The 16,289-nt window shown below is 29.4% G+C and overlaps 1 protein-coding gene across 2 annotated transcripts; it reads right to left on the reverse strand.

The window, feature by feature from the left end:
- Window positions 1–4,053: 4,053 nt before the first annotated feature.
- Window positions 4,054–16,289, reverse strand: Mdh1 (malate dehydrogenase 1). 2 transcript variants are annotated; one of them, XM_014417581.2, is made up of 7 exons: window positions 16,218–16,289; window positions 11,628–11,823; window positions 10,283–10,419; window positions 7,977–8,171; window positions 7,555–7,698; window positions 5,589–5,816; window positions 4,054–4,225 (listed from the first exon to the last, which is right to left on the reverse strand). In XM_014417581.2, exons 1-7 carry the CDS (start codon window positions 16,272–16,274, stop codon window positions 4,127–4,129), a joined length of 1,056 nt encoding a protein of 351 aa, XP_014273067.1. In that variant the 5' UTR covers window positions 16,275–16,289; the 3' UTR covers window positions 4,054–4,126. The 2 variants fall into 2 exon arrangements, with proteins under 2 accessions (XP_014273067.1, XP_014273075.1); XM_014417589.3 differs by lacking the exon at window positions 16,218–16,289 and adding an exon at window positions 14,134–14,274.

The following is a 16,289-nucleotide window of genomic DNA, read 5'->3' on the forward strand; positions in this document are numbered from 1 at the left end:
ATATATATTAAATATTAATCCCCAAGAACTACAAGTATTTAAACTTCATAATGTAAGTTTTTATTGTTCATAACTTTATGGAGAAACTTTCACAAGGTTTTTCTTGGGTTTCCTACGGTAAAATACAAAGATCTTCTAAGGCAAGATCAGACAGACTACATCCACTTATGGCTGGATCTCTTTCAAACTCAAACATTCTCAGCTCTAATACAGCATTTATTCATTAAGGCGTGTTCTATGTTTAAAGATTATATTTTTATTTTATTTATATCTCTCTATTTTATAAAAAAAAATTTAGTGATCCTCTGTAATATTTTATTTTACATATAAGGTGGAATGATAAAAATGGGTCATATAAAATTGAGTTTAACTCATGAAGAACGCATTTTGTGAAAGAAAAAAACATTCTGAACTAGAGAATACACATAAACTATAGTTATACAATTTGATCAACGAGTAGTACAATTAAATGAACAGTTGTATAGTGAGGTTTGATCCACGTAGTAAATAAAATAAATAATATAATTGTTTTATTAGACCTACAGAAACATGATCCCTAAAATATTAAAACACTGAACCGAAGATTATACTGTAAGAGTAATTGAGTAATTGACTGTAAGATTATAAGAAAAGAGTAGGTGAGATTGGGTCAAGACTGATCTAGTAGATTTGGACTTGTATGGGCATTACTCGACAGATGTATGTATACAGCTATTAGTGGTATCGGCATTAAACCGGTGGTATCGGCATCAATGAACCATTGATAAATAAATATCGTATCCATGAAAATTTTAGCTATTAGTTTCATAGTTGCCCAACTATGATGGAAAGAATGATTTAAGGTTTTTTAAAATAAAGTCATGCATAATGTTTTGATCAGGCGGTCCCAAGTCCAGTTTATGGTGGAGTAATGCCTGAATCACATTTTAAGCACTCTATAAGAGAAGGGGTTTTGAGTGAAGATAAAAGGGAGTTTGAAATTACAGAGTACATTGAAAGAAAGATAATAAATTGTAAACAGGGAGTGAACCAAAGAGGATATAATATTGTTAGTTTTAATTTAGATGTTCAGAAATAATTTGTGTTGCGGAGATGAAGGGTATATTCTTAGTAGGTTTTTGTTTATTTTTTTCCTCAGTCCCTCTAAAAAACAGAAAAATAAACATGAATTAGTAAAATGCAATACGTAATGTAAAATAAATCAAATTGAGTACAACTTTTTTCTACTGTTGATAATTGAAAGTATCCAGTGACATACTTATCTGAGGTTTGATGTGTCTGTACTATGGGAACTTTACTTATATATTTGGAGGTGAGGGGCCTCCATGTTAGGGTTAAAGATAGAAGAACAAGAGATAATTAAAGAAGAAAAATAAATAAATGATGATATAATTAAGAGATAGAAGTTGAAAAATTATCAGGGGAGGGGAAGGGTGTACAAGAAAAGAGGATTTAAGGTAGGGTGATGTTGATAGGATTTTTGGGGCCCTTCCTACCCTGCCACCTCACAAGAAGGGGGGATGGGGTGACTTTTGGGAATAGTGGATTGAAGGAAGCAGGGATTCTTAGTAGAAGATGAAATACATGCTACTCTCTTACTTGTGCTATGGTCACCTGACATGTGTTCTGCTGGTGTTCAGGCTGTGTGCCACGCTCTGCTCCCTGCTAGCCAGATATATTTTCTGAACTAGGGCTTGTAACTGAGTTAGGACAGGGCAGAGGTCCCTGGAAAGTCTTCAAGTTCCATCAGATAGCAGTTGGGCCGTATTCTTTATAGGTAGGGCCAGTTATAAGTGGTACCTCAGTACTTGTACTAATAGATGGCGCTGACATTTGTCCCCATCTTAATCCCCTCAAAATCTAAAACCTGGACTAAACACACACTATACTTGAACCAAAGAAGAGTGAATCAGCACGAGGATTCAGAAAGCTAACGCTGAATTCTGTGGTACCATGTGTGAAATGAATTTGTTTTTAAATTATTTTGATTTTAGCTAAAAAATAAAGTAATTTCTGTTCCATTGGTTTATAAGCTAGCCTCACAGACCATTTCATAAGATACGGTTATTTTGAATAAGTGGACCTTAAATTGTTATTTTCATTGAAAACTCAGATTCAAAATTTTTTTCCTTACTAGATAGACAGATTTATTTATTGGCTTATATTAAAACATAGCCATGGAGTCTGGCCCAATTGATGTTAGTAAATTAGTTTATCAATATTTGAAGTTAATATTAAAATACAGTATTTCAATTATAATTGATAAAATAAACAGAAACTAAAAACTTCAATAAATCCATACATCATAGGTATACAATGTAATACCTTCTTGATTTAATATCTTATATAGTTGGAATTTACAAATAATAATAATAAAACATAAACTGTATAGTTTCTAACAATAATTAATAATAAATTTTATTAAATTTATTAATTATTATTATATTAAGTAAAAGAATACTGTCAAAGCTACTAAAATTAATGCTTATTAATCTTTATTCATATATTTGTATATGTGTGTTTACACACATAAAAATATATGATTATTTTGAAACAATAACCTGTTGATTCAAAAACACTCATAAGAAAATAAAACAGAATGTTCAAGTGCTTAATAGTTTCAAGCTTTAAAAACTCTCCAACGATAAATGATCCATAGCAGCATCAATATAAGTATGAAGGTATCTTTTCCTATGGTTCTTCAGAAACGAACATTGGAGCATCAAGTACTTCAAACCATTAGAGATAAGTCGGCCACACCTCTTACACATTTTATCAGCCTTAATAACATGAGTAATGTTTCCATGGTATAACTCTAGGCAGTTCTTACTCGAAACACTTAGTTGACTTACTGTTCGTAGGTGTCGTATAGGGACTATAAATTTTAGGTAATTATCTGGTTCCGGGTAATTATAACTACAGATATATCTTTAAATGTAGCTATATTTTGAATTTAAGGCACATTCAATATCTATTGAGTATGAGTTTTAGATATATTTGTTAACCCTTATTGGTCATAAGTCACCTCTCACGTGACATCAGTACTTTGTCACTGCAGTCGTAGGCCAAGTGGTAGGTGACAAGGTGAAATATTTCAAGGCTTGCTACAATTTTAAGTCCTTGGGCAAACATATAAGAACGATGTTTCCCCACCCATTGTCATTACATTTGGTAAGGTTAATATGTTGTGACACATCACTGTCAAGGAGTATACATATGACAGTTAAACTTAGTAGTAATGAGACTGTTAGTTCATTGGCATTACTCGTATAATTAATGATCGCAACATTACAATCATACAGTATTTTTGGTCGGGAGAATCAGGAGCACTAATTAAGTTACTGTAACAGAGTGATTGACATTTCCAGTTAAATATCACCAACTTTTATAAATAATCACTTAAACCTCATATATGTGTAAAAAAATTATTTTTAAGAAAAATTTTATTCTTACAATACTGAATTTTTTTTTTGCTCATTTACCGGAACCAGCTACTACCTAGTGAGAGTCACATACAAAAAGCTAGCAACTGATAAGGGTAAAATAATATTTTTGTTCCAAATTAGTATTTTCGGATCGGAACAGTCTTTAAAATATATTATAAGTCATTACTACATATTTTATACATAGTGAAAGTAATAAGGTAAGTGAAAGTAATAAATAGAGAGTAACACTCCTAATAAAAATAAATTTATTATTTCACAGTTCTTTGATTAACTCATTCTTATAAAAATATTAAATAAAAATATCAAGAAGCAAAAAACTTCATTCTTTGTGAATTTAATAATCAACCAACACCTAAGGTTCTTTTTCATTTTTTAAAAAATAAAAATAATCAATCAAGAATTATAAAAATATTTCAATACATTTATATTAAACTTAATCATTATTAGTAAGAATCACATCTAAAAAACATTCTGGTCATGCATTTATTAGCTTACTGAAGCCTTTATAATATCACTATAGTAAACTTACTATATCTCATAGCATTTGATAATATAATGCATACATAAACACACATAATTCTATATGTATTTAAAAATTAATAATCCCCTCGGAAGTTTTTTTTTTCTTAATGCCGGCAGTCATTTTAAAGTTTAGAACTGATTTGAACGTCGACTCCTAGTCAATCCTGGCATAAGGATAGAGCATCTTTCTTTTCTTCAAGAAGTTCTTCCGCAGTTATATCTAACATTTTTCTAGCAAAGTCGCTCACCGGAAGACCCTGAAACAAAGAAAAATAATGCCATGAAAATTGAAAGCAGTCATACTTCTAAGCAATTTATATATAACAAATATTAAGTTTTAATCCCATTAGATTTTTAAAACTTGATATAATTCAATTCCTTCAACTATTCTTATAAAATATCTTAAATAATAGGACTATTAGTGCAGTAGATATCATTTATTCTGATCCACCATACCCAAAATCTGGACAACCCTCAACGTTTATTTTTTTTTTTAGATATAGTGTGATCTCGGTAATCCAAACTAATTGCTGTAAAGGGGGTTCTTCGTATTACAGATATTATTAGGACGAATAGTGTAAAAAATTCAACAATATGAAAGTGCATTACTACTTTTATTTTCTTAATTTATTTTACATATCTTAAAGGAAATTTGACAGTTTGAAGTTTTAAAAAATTAAAATTAAAAAAAAAAAAATTTTTTACGTCCCAGTAATGATGTAGTAAATAAATGAAAATAAATAACAGTAGTCCCAGTAAATAAATGATTTAATTTATTAAAACCTTAAGATTATTCATTTATAAGTAAAAGAAAAAAAAAATACGGATTTATTTAACACTTGATCAAAAAAATGAGTTCATCAACAAAAGTTTATATTAAACATATTTCTACTATTACAATATTAAATATTAAAAATTAAATTAGTTTTACAGAATCAAATGCTTTATACAATAGATATTACGTATTTATAATTCCAACCAAATATATTATAAACGTTTTCATAGGAATTAGATTACCTAATATCGAAACTGAAAATTTTCTCTTTCGACTTTCACAGTGATTACAATAACTTGCATATAGATCAAGAAGTTAAAAATGTTCTTTACACATGATCACTTTTACTTGAAAACAAAAATGTTATTGCCTATCGAGTTTTCTAAAAAATGATTTTTTTTTTTTTTTAAGCCAGTTCGGATTACTAGTGTTCAGAGTACCGAAGTTCAGATTATCGAGATTACACTGTACTTTAATTTTGATTCCTTTTTACAATACAAAGTTATTATTAATGATAAAAAGATCTGAAGTTCTGATACATAAAGTTAACAGAAGTTTTTGTCTTCTAGTAATAAACAAATAATTATAATTTTTTCCTCTATCGGGAGTTTCACTTCCATTTTTGATATTTAATTTTTAATTTTAAGATACAATATAAGCTAAGCAACAGAGGAACTCGAAAAAATTGCAAATGGTTGCTCAACTGTGTTGAGTTGCTAATACACAGCATATTGATCAGTCAGACAATCAACAATATTAAATGGGATTAAAGAGAATTAGTTGAAACTGGGCGAATACTTTTTATTTTTTATTTCTATTAATCTGAAAATATTGTAATATATTACCTGCACTATTTGGTATTCACCACCAGGCTTGATTGTAACTGGGAAAGAGAACATGATGTCGGCAGCAACGCCATAAGACCCATCAGAAATGATTGCCATGGAAACATGTTGCCCTGGAGCTGTGCCGAACCACCAATCTTTCATGTGGTCTCCGGCAGCTTTCGCCGCAGACATGGCAGATGACATCTTACGTGCTGCAATCACTGCGGCTCCTCGTGTCTGTACTAGCTGTCAAAAGCCAACCAAACTCTTTTGTAACATAGTTAATGTTATTTATAATTTGAAATGTAAACATGAGCACAAAAATTATCATCTGATGACAAAATAACATATTTAACTAATTTTTTTCAAATTAGATAATACAATGCAGGATACAAAATTATACATGTTTTAGAAAATATAAATCTAAGGTCAATACTATTAATTTAGAATACTGAATTAAAAAAAATTATATAATAATTTCTGAATAATTTTGAACTGACAAACCAAATGAATGCTGCATTGCATTAATCCAAACCAGACATGTTATAAATCAGAAAGTACTTCAAGTAAACACAGAAGAGAAACGGGTTGATAAATTAAAGTAAAGATAAACTACAGTTGTTTCCTCTAAAACCACAAGAGGCCATCCCATAATGTAAGTACTACTAGTGCCTCTAGTGGCCAATAGTAAAACCATACCTCCCCTTTTGACCTTTGTAGAGAGACCAGGGGGCATGAGAGAGCCATTTTCTCTAGGCAAGATCATTTTCTTTCCTTTTTCTTAATTTTTAAACTCATTATGTCTGAGTAGACCTCAAGAAGTGGCTCACCGACATCTACAACCTGCAATTTTAATCAATCAAAATTCACTAACCCATTCTAACCAGAAAATGTTCAATAGTATGCAGCTCTTTTGCATCATTGTTGATCCTGTCTATCCATCTGGTTTTTGGTCTCTTTCCAACTACGCTGGCATTCATTATTGTGTAGAGGCGTCCTGATGGATTGCTTCGAGCCACATGTCCCGTACATCTTAACCTACTTACCTTCATATCAAGAGATATTGACTGACCAGCCTCTGTGAGCACTTCACAGATAGTTCTTCCCCTCCATGTGTTAAGGCTGATTCCAGATCGCTCCTGTAATTGTACAGAGGACTTTCCGTTCAAATCTTTCGATCCTGCTTTCTAGGGTACCTGTAACGAGCTCAGGTGTCCCAGCCGCTTATCAGAGCAGCTTTATCATGGCATTGTACACTCTTAGTTTCAGATTTTTAGAATTTTTTCTGGATTTCAGTATTTTTGACAGAGAGGAGAAGGCTCTTTTTACACTTGTTATACGCTGGTCTATCTCAGTCCGTTGATCATTTATTGATGTTATTGTGGATCCGAGGTATTTGAAACTTTTTACTTTTGGAAACGATTTGCCGTCCACGCAGACCATGTAGTTAGGGTTCATACAACAGTAATTGATTTAATACTTCACTTAAGTCACATTAACTTTCAAACATTCATACTAACAATAAGCAATTAAATATATGAGGAGAAGATGGTTGGGGGTGCGGTCAATGAAAAACACAAATAAGTATGATTTTATTTCATTTCCTTAAGTAAGTTATTGTACCCGCTTTTTCAATTACCTATGTATACATTTTATTTCCCGCTTCTCTCATCACTTCATTTTATTAATTCTATTTTGTAAAATTATTCATTGTATGTGTAAAATTATTCTGTTTATACTTTCTTTTTATATTTTTTTATTTTTCTATACTTACTGTGGTTGTTATCTTGTTTTGTTTTTAGCCCTGAAGAAGGCTAGAAACTCTAGCCGAAACGTTGACACATTAAAATAAGTTAATCATACTTATTTGTGTTTTTCATTGACCGCACCCCCAACCATCTTCTCCTCATTTATCATCCACAGTCAACTATCTCTCATAATTATGCAATTAAATATATATTTTTTAAATGATTATAACATGTACCTTGACGAATTCTCCTTGTAGATAATCCTTATCATTGATGGCATCGGATACTGATTTCTTGGAACCATTGATGACGACCGAAGCATGAGCTACATCTGGGAACTGGGTTGAAGAGTGATTTCCCCAAATAATAACATTTTGGACCTGTAACAATATTTTGAAAATGTCATAAAAAAACAAAAAAAACAATAATTTCAATACAAAAATACTCTCACAAAAAAAAAAAAAATAAAATAACGGATACTTAATACTATATTCTTTACCACCTAGGAAAGAAAAGTATCGTAATTGGGTAAAAAATTTTATGTGCACTTTAAACAGATCTATGCATTTTAGAGATCTCACACTTCCTTCGTAAAGGGTTATATTGTTAATTTGTGGATAAAATTAAAAAATTTAAAAAAAAAATAAATAAAACTTACATCTGAAATGCCTACTCCTAACTTCAGAGCGAGAGCAGCCTGTGCTCTGTTGTGATCAAGTCTTGTCATGGCACTGAAATTCTTCTTTGGAATCGAAGGGGCATACTTGGCACACATGAGGGCATTTGTATTTGCTGGGTTACCTACCACTAACACTTTTACAGTTTTTTTAGCATATTTGTCAAGTGCTTCTCCCTAAAACATAAAACATCATTTACAGCTTTTATTGACATAATTGTTCTAGAAAATTATAAGTATGATATTTAAAAATGGATTAATATAAAAAAAAACCTAAACGGATAACTGAATTAAGTTACTAGATTAAAGATGGGCAGATGAATTAGGAATCAAAGTAGAGTTGACTCCTTTGAAAGAATTGTACTCGCAAGAGATGCATACAAAAGAATCATGATTTACTTTTAGTTGGTCAATTCTTTGTTCAGGGGAGTTCAAGAAGGATATTTTGTTTTATTAAGAACTACTTCCCACTGTTCTTTATGGATGCGAGACGTGGCCCCTTACACTAAGGGATGAACAATGCCTTATGGTTTTCGAAGATGAAGTATTACATAAAATATTCAAACTGAAAAAGGATGAATTAATGGGAAAACTTAGAAGGCTACAAAACACTGCATTAAGAGAGCTACACCCGTTAAATATAATTCAAGTTATAACGTTGCGACATATAAGATGGGCGTGTAAGGTTGTAGTGCTTAGTAACAAGCGGATACCTAAAATGTTAATAAGTACTGAACCGACAGGTAAACGTACGAGGGGTAGACCAAAACGTAAATGGGAGGATTGCGTCAAAACTGATTTACTTGAATTGGGTTTGGAGAGGGATTAATAGAAAGATGTATATAGAGAGCGATTGGTGGTATCGTCATGGAACCTCCAGGTTTGTTAGGCCTTCATTATTATTATTATTATTATTATTATTATTATTATTATTATTATTATTATTATTACTAAGAACTACTACTTGGCACTTAGTTGTTTGGTTCTTTTAATTAATTAATTTTAAAAAAAATAAACAGTATTTATAATGAGGTGTATATAGTTGACCGTAGATTACTGATTGGTGAAGATGGTCAGAGGGTGCGGTCAGCAAAGAAACAACATAAATAAACAAAAAATATTTATTTATGCCAACGTTTCGACCTGATTTTCAGGTCTTCATCAGGGCTATAAAAACAAAAATTTATTTTACATTTTACACCTTTTTATGTTGGTCTTTTTCTTTTTTTACTCTCACATTGACTATTATATCTCCACGATCTTTTGACCTTTAGATTTCTGTTTCTATAACGTCTTTTGCCTATCTGCACTCTAGCGGCTTTTCCTGCAATTTATAACAATGTTCTTTCCTGATTTCTTTAACTAATTCTTTATAGATTCTTTCCACTGTATCATTTATTTTGTTGCTCACATTTATGTGTATATAAATAATAATGTAATCAATCTAATACTGTCTTGTCCATAGTTAGTAATCAACTAATTTATATTTTCATTCCATTATTGTTTATATTTCCAAATTTTTAGTCTATTATTTATTTTATTTTATATATTTGCATTTATTTATATATATAGTTTTATCTATTTTATTTTTATTTATATAATTTTTTTTTCTCTCTAAATGATGGTTTTTGTCTTTTTGTTTTTATAGCCATGATGAAGACCTGAAAATCAGATCGAAACGTCGGCATAAATAAATATTTTTTGTTTATTTATGTTGTTTCTTTGCTGACCGCACCTCCTGACCATCTTCTCCAATCTAAACAGTATTTAGTTTGATCTAGCAGAAAAGTTTTATATTACAACAGGGGAGTAGGAGCTTACAGTAGTTAACAATCACGGTAGTACAGTGTAGATTAAGCAGTGCAGTGCAGGATTAAGTGAGCTCCAGTTAACCTATTCTCTCCTTTTATGATTTTTAAAAACATTTCCTGCTAGAACTGGCTTAGGAAATGGCTGTTTTATTATAATTATTATGGAACATAATATTTTGTGCTTTAAGCTATAAGAGGGAAAGCATGATCATTATTAATATAATTTTAATACTTTGTTTCATTTCTAGAAGTTTCACTTCTTTCAGCTAAGACTGCTACAATTCTTTTTTTTTTTTTTTTACCATCGATTGAATAAACCAATAATATTTTTATATATTAATTTTCTTAAGTAAAGTTCCTGATAAATAGGAACTAGAGGTATGACTATGCTATTGTTGACTACTAACTGTCTTTTATATGACGGTCAAAATCTTAAATAAGATGATCAAAATCACAATTTAATTACACTAAAATTACCTGTTCCTTGAAAATCTTAACATTAGCAGATAAAAGATCTTTTCTTTCCATTCCCTGTTTTCTGGGCATTGATCCAACCATAAAAGCAGCATCAACATCTTTAAATGCAACCGCTAAATCGGCAGTAGCAACAACTCCTATATAAAAATAAAAGTAAAAATTTAAATTGGAAAGCCATGAACATTATTATAATTATACTTTATTAATTACATCAATATAATAAAATCATCAAAAGAGCAAATGGTATTTTGCATTACAAATTTAGAAACAAAAATGAATTACTAATTACTTTGGACATTTATCTAACACCGTTAAAATAAAAAGTTTTTTTACCAAATAAAAATATATTTTTGAAATTTTAATTTCAATTTTGGAAAAAAAAAACATGGAATATTCTTCAAATATAAGAAAATTTTATTCTCAATAACTTAATTAATAGTAACAATAAATAAATAACTTTTATTCTTAAAACATTAGAAACAAATGATCATTGATAAGAACTTTCATAGATATCTAAGATATTACTTTTTAATTTCATCAATGCCAGTAAAACTAAAATTTGTATAAATTAGGTTGGAATTTAGTAATATTCCAGTAACTTAGCAACCTGCTGCTGGTCTCCCGTATAGTTAACCAGGTTATGATGGTTACCTGAAACTGAAGTAACCGCTAAACTCTGCAATTCCTATCACTAATGTTAGAAATAGTGGGTCCAATGAAATTTAAAATTGATTAAAGAGCCACTTTTGACAGCTGAATTTGCTGAAAAATGTTTTCAACCAACTGATTTGGTTGAGAACAAAATACCACTGATTTGGTTAAGGACAAAATACCACTGATTTGGTTGAGAACAAAATATTTCTTTTTTTTCTTTTCATTATTGCCTGAGCAACTAATCCTTTGAAGTCTTGGTCATCTGTCAAATTGTCTATCTCAATCAAATCCATTTTATTGAATTTGGAAAGAAACAGAATAATACAATAAACCTTCGCTAGAAAACAGATCAAACTGGAACTATGGTAAATAATCTTATATAGTAACCTACTTAAACATAGATTTGCTGTAAATCTCAGTTTAACTGTATATCATTGGACGGTAGGGTAAATTTTACCATCACATTTGAGAGTTAACTTTTCTGGTACAACAGACAATTATTGATTTTACCCGAAATTTAAGAAATCATACTTCAAACTGTGATGGTCTAACCGGCCCTTACAGGTATAGGGAATCCTGAATTGTGATCAGGAAAAATTTTGAATTTTGAGTTTTTAACGGAACTGATAAAAAACAAATTACTTAATAAATTAAATTACATTGCTAACCTAATAAATCAAAATGTACCCACCTTTGACTAATGGAAGAGCACAATCTGTAATCTCCATGACAACTCCTTCCAGAACACCCATCATGGGGGGAATGTCCAGAAGGTGCAAATATAAAGGCTGGTCAGATCCGAATACATCTCCTTTAGCCAACTGATAGATCAAAGAGTAGGCTATTTGCCCAGCAGCGCCGGTAACAATAACTCTGATTGGTTCTGGCTGAAAATATATATTAAAATAACATAAATTATAAAAATAATTTCGGTCTTTAAATGGATAACCCAGTAAGTAGTAAATAACACCTAAAATAGGTTTTCATCTATTTGAAGACAATTTATTCTCTGAAAATTCAAAAATATGAAATGAGAATATTTTTAGTAAGATCACTGATTGGCCGTGTGTAGTTAACAAAAGGAACATGGCTCAGGCGCCGTCAAAATAACTCAAATAGTAAATAATTACCATTTTTTCTCGACCTTTATTTTATCCTAATTATAAAGGTCTTATTTTGTTAATATACTAGGGTTACACTGAAAAACTATTATTTTAAACAGAATTCCTTCATAATTTATTCTGATTTTACCATACATTATGCAGGCAACATCTTTGACAAATGATGTAAAATCAATACATCCATATTCGATCAAATGCAGATAAATTTATCATTTTAATTTTAAGAAGATAGTTTCAATTTACTTTAACCTATAATTAACAAAATTTCGAATAGTTATTAAAATGTAGGTAAAAAAGTACATTGTAGAGTGTTGGGTATTTAACAAAACAAAACAGTCTTGATAATGTAAAAACTATTATCGAGGTAGGATTTTATTGTATTTGTTATTAGTAATAAAATTCAAGAAGTGATTTTAGAGGCAATCAAATTTTTTTATAGTTTCACACCTTGACTTTTTATTACATTACATTAACTTTTCTTCCTTCTTTGCCAACAGTTCATAAAACTCAATAATATCGATATATTCGATTTATCTCGATAATGTTCAATTTAAATATTTTATAAAGATACAATGTCTTCCTCGGCATCTAATATGTCATAGTATTGTTAAGCAAAATTAACTATATTAAATAACACTAATTAGTCATTGATGACCAATAATACTAATTAGTCATAATGATAACACTAATTAGTCACTGATTAAGTTTATTAAGTATTATTTAACTTAGTTTTGCTCACCCAAAAAACTTGGACAAATTAGATGCTGTTGAAGGAGACATAGTTATTTAACCAAATACATTTATTTAAACCGATAACTTTAAACATGATAACGTTATAAAAATTAAACATTGGATAATAATCTTAATAACATATTAAGGATATTAAGTAAAACAAAATAACACATGTAAGACGAAAGGTAAAGAATTTAAAATGAGGGTATTGATTAGTTATACAGTATTCGGAGATTTTTAAAAACTAAAAATGGTATACATTCATCATACAATGGAGTTAAATTAAGTTGTTCATTAATGCTAATTTATATGTTACTATAATTTTTAAATGTTAAATGTGAATCATTTGTTATTTTAGATTGAAAATGAGAAAAAAGGCTCAAAACGTTCATTTTATAAAAGTTTAAGTAGCCTTGAAAGATTTTTTTTTTTAAAGAAAATACATCTAACATCACACCAGAAATATGATCAAGTTTTATCACAGGTCCCATACTATTGCCAATACAAAAAGATGCATGTATTTATAGAAGCAAGTAAACAAGGCCTAACAAGTAGGATGAGTTGACAATTTTTTTTCTTAATAAATCGATTTGTACTATTTTAACATCAACACATGTCAAAAACATATATGAAAATTAAAAATAACGTGAAATTTGTTTATTAAAAACTGGAGCTAATTTGAATTTTATATATAAATTGTTAATTTGCATATTTCGAATAACTACCCTGTCACTAATTTCTTATTATTATATAATGAAAGTCCAGATTATTTAATCATTTCGGGCTAAAATATTTAAAAAAAAAAAAATTAGAAGAAAAAAAACAGCTTTTTAATTCAAGGTGAAGGTCAACTTTTACAACTAAAACAATTCATTGATCACTTGAAAAATTCAATAAGCCTATATATTTCTATATTAGTAAGATAGTTATTCTATTTTAATTCCTTTTTTATTTGAATTAAGTCAATTTTTTTAAATTAATGAAACGTTTTTCGTTCATTTTATGTAGAATAATGGACATCGAAATATTTTTACTGTTGAGTGAGACCATCCGGTAATATAAATTTAATATAATTCACTAAGTCAGGAACCCAGAGCAGTAAAAGGAAACTCATCTGAATAATTGAACTAATTTTGAGTTTTAATTAAAAACTAATTTATTAAGACAGTGAGAAATATTTAAAAAATTGAGTTTTAATGTACTTTTTAAAAATAAAAATTCATTAACATGAAAATATCAAAGAACTCTACAGCAAACGTCAAACCTTCATTAATTACTACCGGTTTCTTTACAAGTATAATACAATTCTGATCTAAATTAAGTGTTAAAATTATAAAAACTTACCATTTTGTTGAATAGGATATTTTCGCTTTCGAAGGGAGGTATCAAAGAGGAATTATTATTGAAGATTACAGATATCTATAGAACAAGCATATATTTGATAAGGTATGATAACCCAAGCCTAGACCATGAGAATGAACTGCCCTGATAGAAGTGGAGGGGGGCCAAAGATTATCAGTGTTGCCAAATAACTATTATGAAATATCTTATCAGTTTTTTTTAAAGGAACTTTACACCAGTAATTTAAAATATTTAATAACATATAGCCGATTCTTATTAAATTCTTAATTTTTTTTATGAATACTAATAAAAAGAAAATTCGTTTGAGCTTAAGCTTTCTTTCCATATAATTTATCTAAATAGGATGATTGGAATTATGCTGGATCTACACGTTTGGCACTTGCCACAAATCCAAAACTTGTACAAGTGCTTGATAAACAAACGAAGTAACAAACGTTACTACAAATCCACACGCTTGTTTTGTTCTTTTTGAATTTTTTCGTATATTACATTCGATTTACTCTATTTTCACTATAAAAAGGAACACAATAAAGATAAAGGAAAACAAAAGGAAACGAAAATATCAGCAAAGTAGATTGTAGATGATAAAAATTCATAGAAATAGTACTACATAACCTATAAATTCATTCTTCGTTCTGGAATTTTTATCAGTAAATTTTCAATTTAATTAGACATATAATGTTTTTATAAATGTGTATTAGTGTTATGTTAGATTGAAAATAAATCGCTAAAATTAATTTACAAGATTTTAAACAATGTATTTACACCGATCGATTGAATTTTATAATATACAATCTTAATCCAGTGTTAATTATTGAATCCTAAGGTTGGGAAAATTATTTAAAAAATTAAAACACACAAAGCACTAAATTTATCTCTTGTTAGTTTTAAAACAATGCTATGTTAACGCAAACGTGTGGATAGCGTACGAGCGCCCTTTGATTTGTGGTCACAAACCAACACATAACGGGTTAGCCACAAATTCAGACCAATTTATACCAGCCAATCCGAATAACCTGTGCACATGCTAGCGCTTTTGTGGATTTGCCATTGTTTGGCACATTGAAGAACCTTTTGCCAACAATGTGTGCCACCTAGTGCCAACGTTTCGGCCACAATTTCAAGCCTTCATAAGGGCTAAGAACAAAAAATCAAAAAACCACCAATGTATGATTAAAAACACATGAATATTTTCTTTTTAAAACAATTTTGATCTCTTTTCTCTCAACTTTATTCTTTTTAACATCCGACGTTTCGACCTCTCAGGTCATTCTCAAGGATTCCTTATTCTGTCTTCATTCCTTTTTTTTCCTTTAAAATTCATTATTGCCGGCTAATTGCCTTTGTCCTAATAATTTTTTCTATTAAACTATTATCCTAAATTTAAAACTTTCAATAACATACTTTTTTGTTCATTAACAAGCCCCAATTTGTTAATGAACAAAAAAGTATGTTATTGAAAGTTTTAAATTTAGGATAATAGTTTAATAGAAAAAATTATTAGGACAAAGGCAATTAGCCGGCAATAATGAATTTTAAAGGAAAAAAAAGGAATGAAGACAGAATAAGGAATCCTTGAGAATGAATTGAGAGGTCGAAACGTCGGATGTTAAAAAGAATAAAGTTGAGAGAAAAGAGATCAAAATTGTTTTAAAAAGAAACTAAACCACTCTCAAACAACTATATTAATAAAAAATAAATCTAACACATGAATAGTTTAAATATTATAAGAAGATAAAGGTTGTATGAGGAGAGTAAAAATAAAATTAATTGAGAGAAAAGAACAAATAATAAAATGCATATGAGAATTTACTTAGTAAATATATATGTACAAAATGATAATTATTTAAAATAAATTGATGAAATAAAGTTTTATTTCCCACTTTTATCTTACTTTTTTGTGAAAATGCAATCAACCAGCAGGAATAAATACAGGGTTAAGTTTTGAAAATTAAAATCTAATTTTAGACACTAGAACCTAAATTATGTTTACTTAATAGAATGTAATAAAGGTAATTAATTATCTTGAGTACTTAATTTTTTAAAACCAACCACAATTAAATTACTTGTGAAACGTTGATGTGGTCTTCACCGCCGGCCTTCTCCCGTTCAATCATTTCCATCGAATATTCAATAGA

Source organism: Halyomorpha halys, unplaced genomic scaffold (assembly GCF_000696795.3).
Source record: "Halyomorpha halys isolate HHAL.00 unplaced genomic scaffold, Hhal_1.1 Scaffold11.1, whole genome shotgun sequence".
Classification (NCBI taxonomy): domain Eukaryota; kingdom Metazoa; phylum Arthropoda; class Insecta; order Hemiptera; family Pentatomidae; genus Halyomorpha; species Halyomorpha halys.

Excerpts from the sequence above, each read along its gene's own strand:
- Mdh1 (XM_014417581.2), bottom strand. The coding sequence starts at position 16,274 with ATGGAAATGATTGAACGGGAGAAGGCCGGCGGTGAAGACCACATCAAC. Across the intron at positions 5,817-7,554 it reads TACAAGGAGAATTCGTCAAG|CTAGTACAGACACGAGGAGC; the intron begins GTACATGTTATA and ends GGCTTTTGACAG. Across the intron at positions 4,226-5,588 it reads GTGAATACCAAATAGTGCAG|GGTCTTCCGGTGAGCGACTT; the intron begins GTAATATATTAC and ends TCTTTGTTTCAG.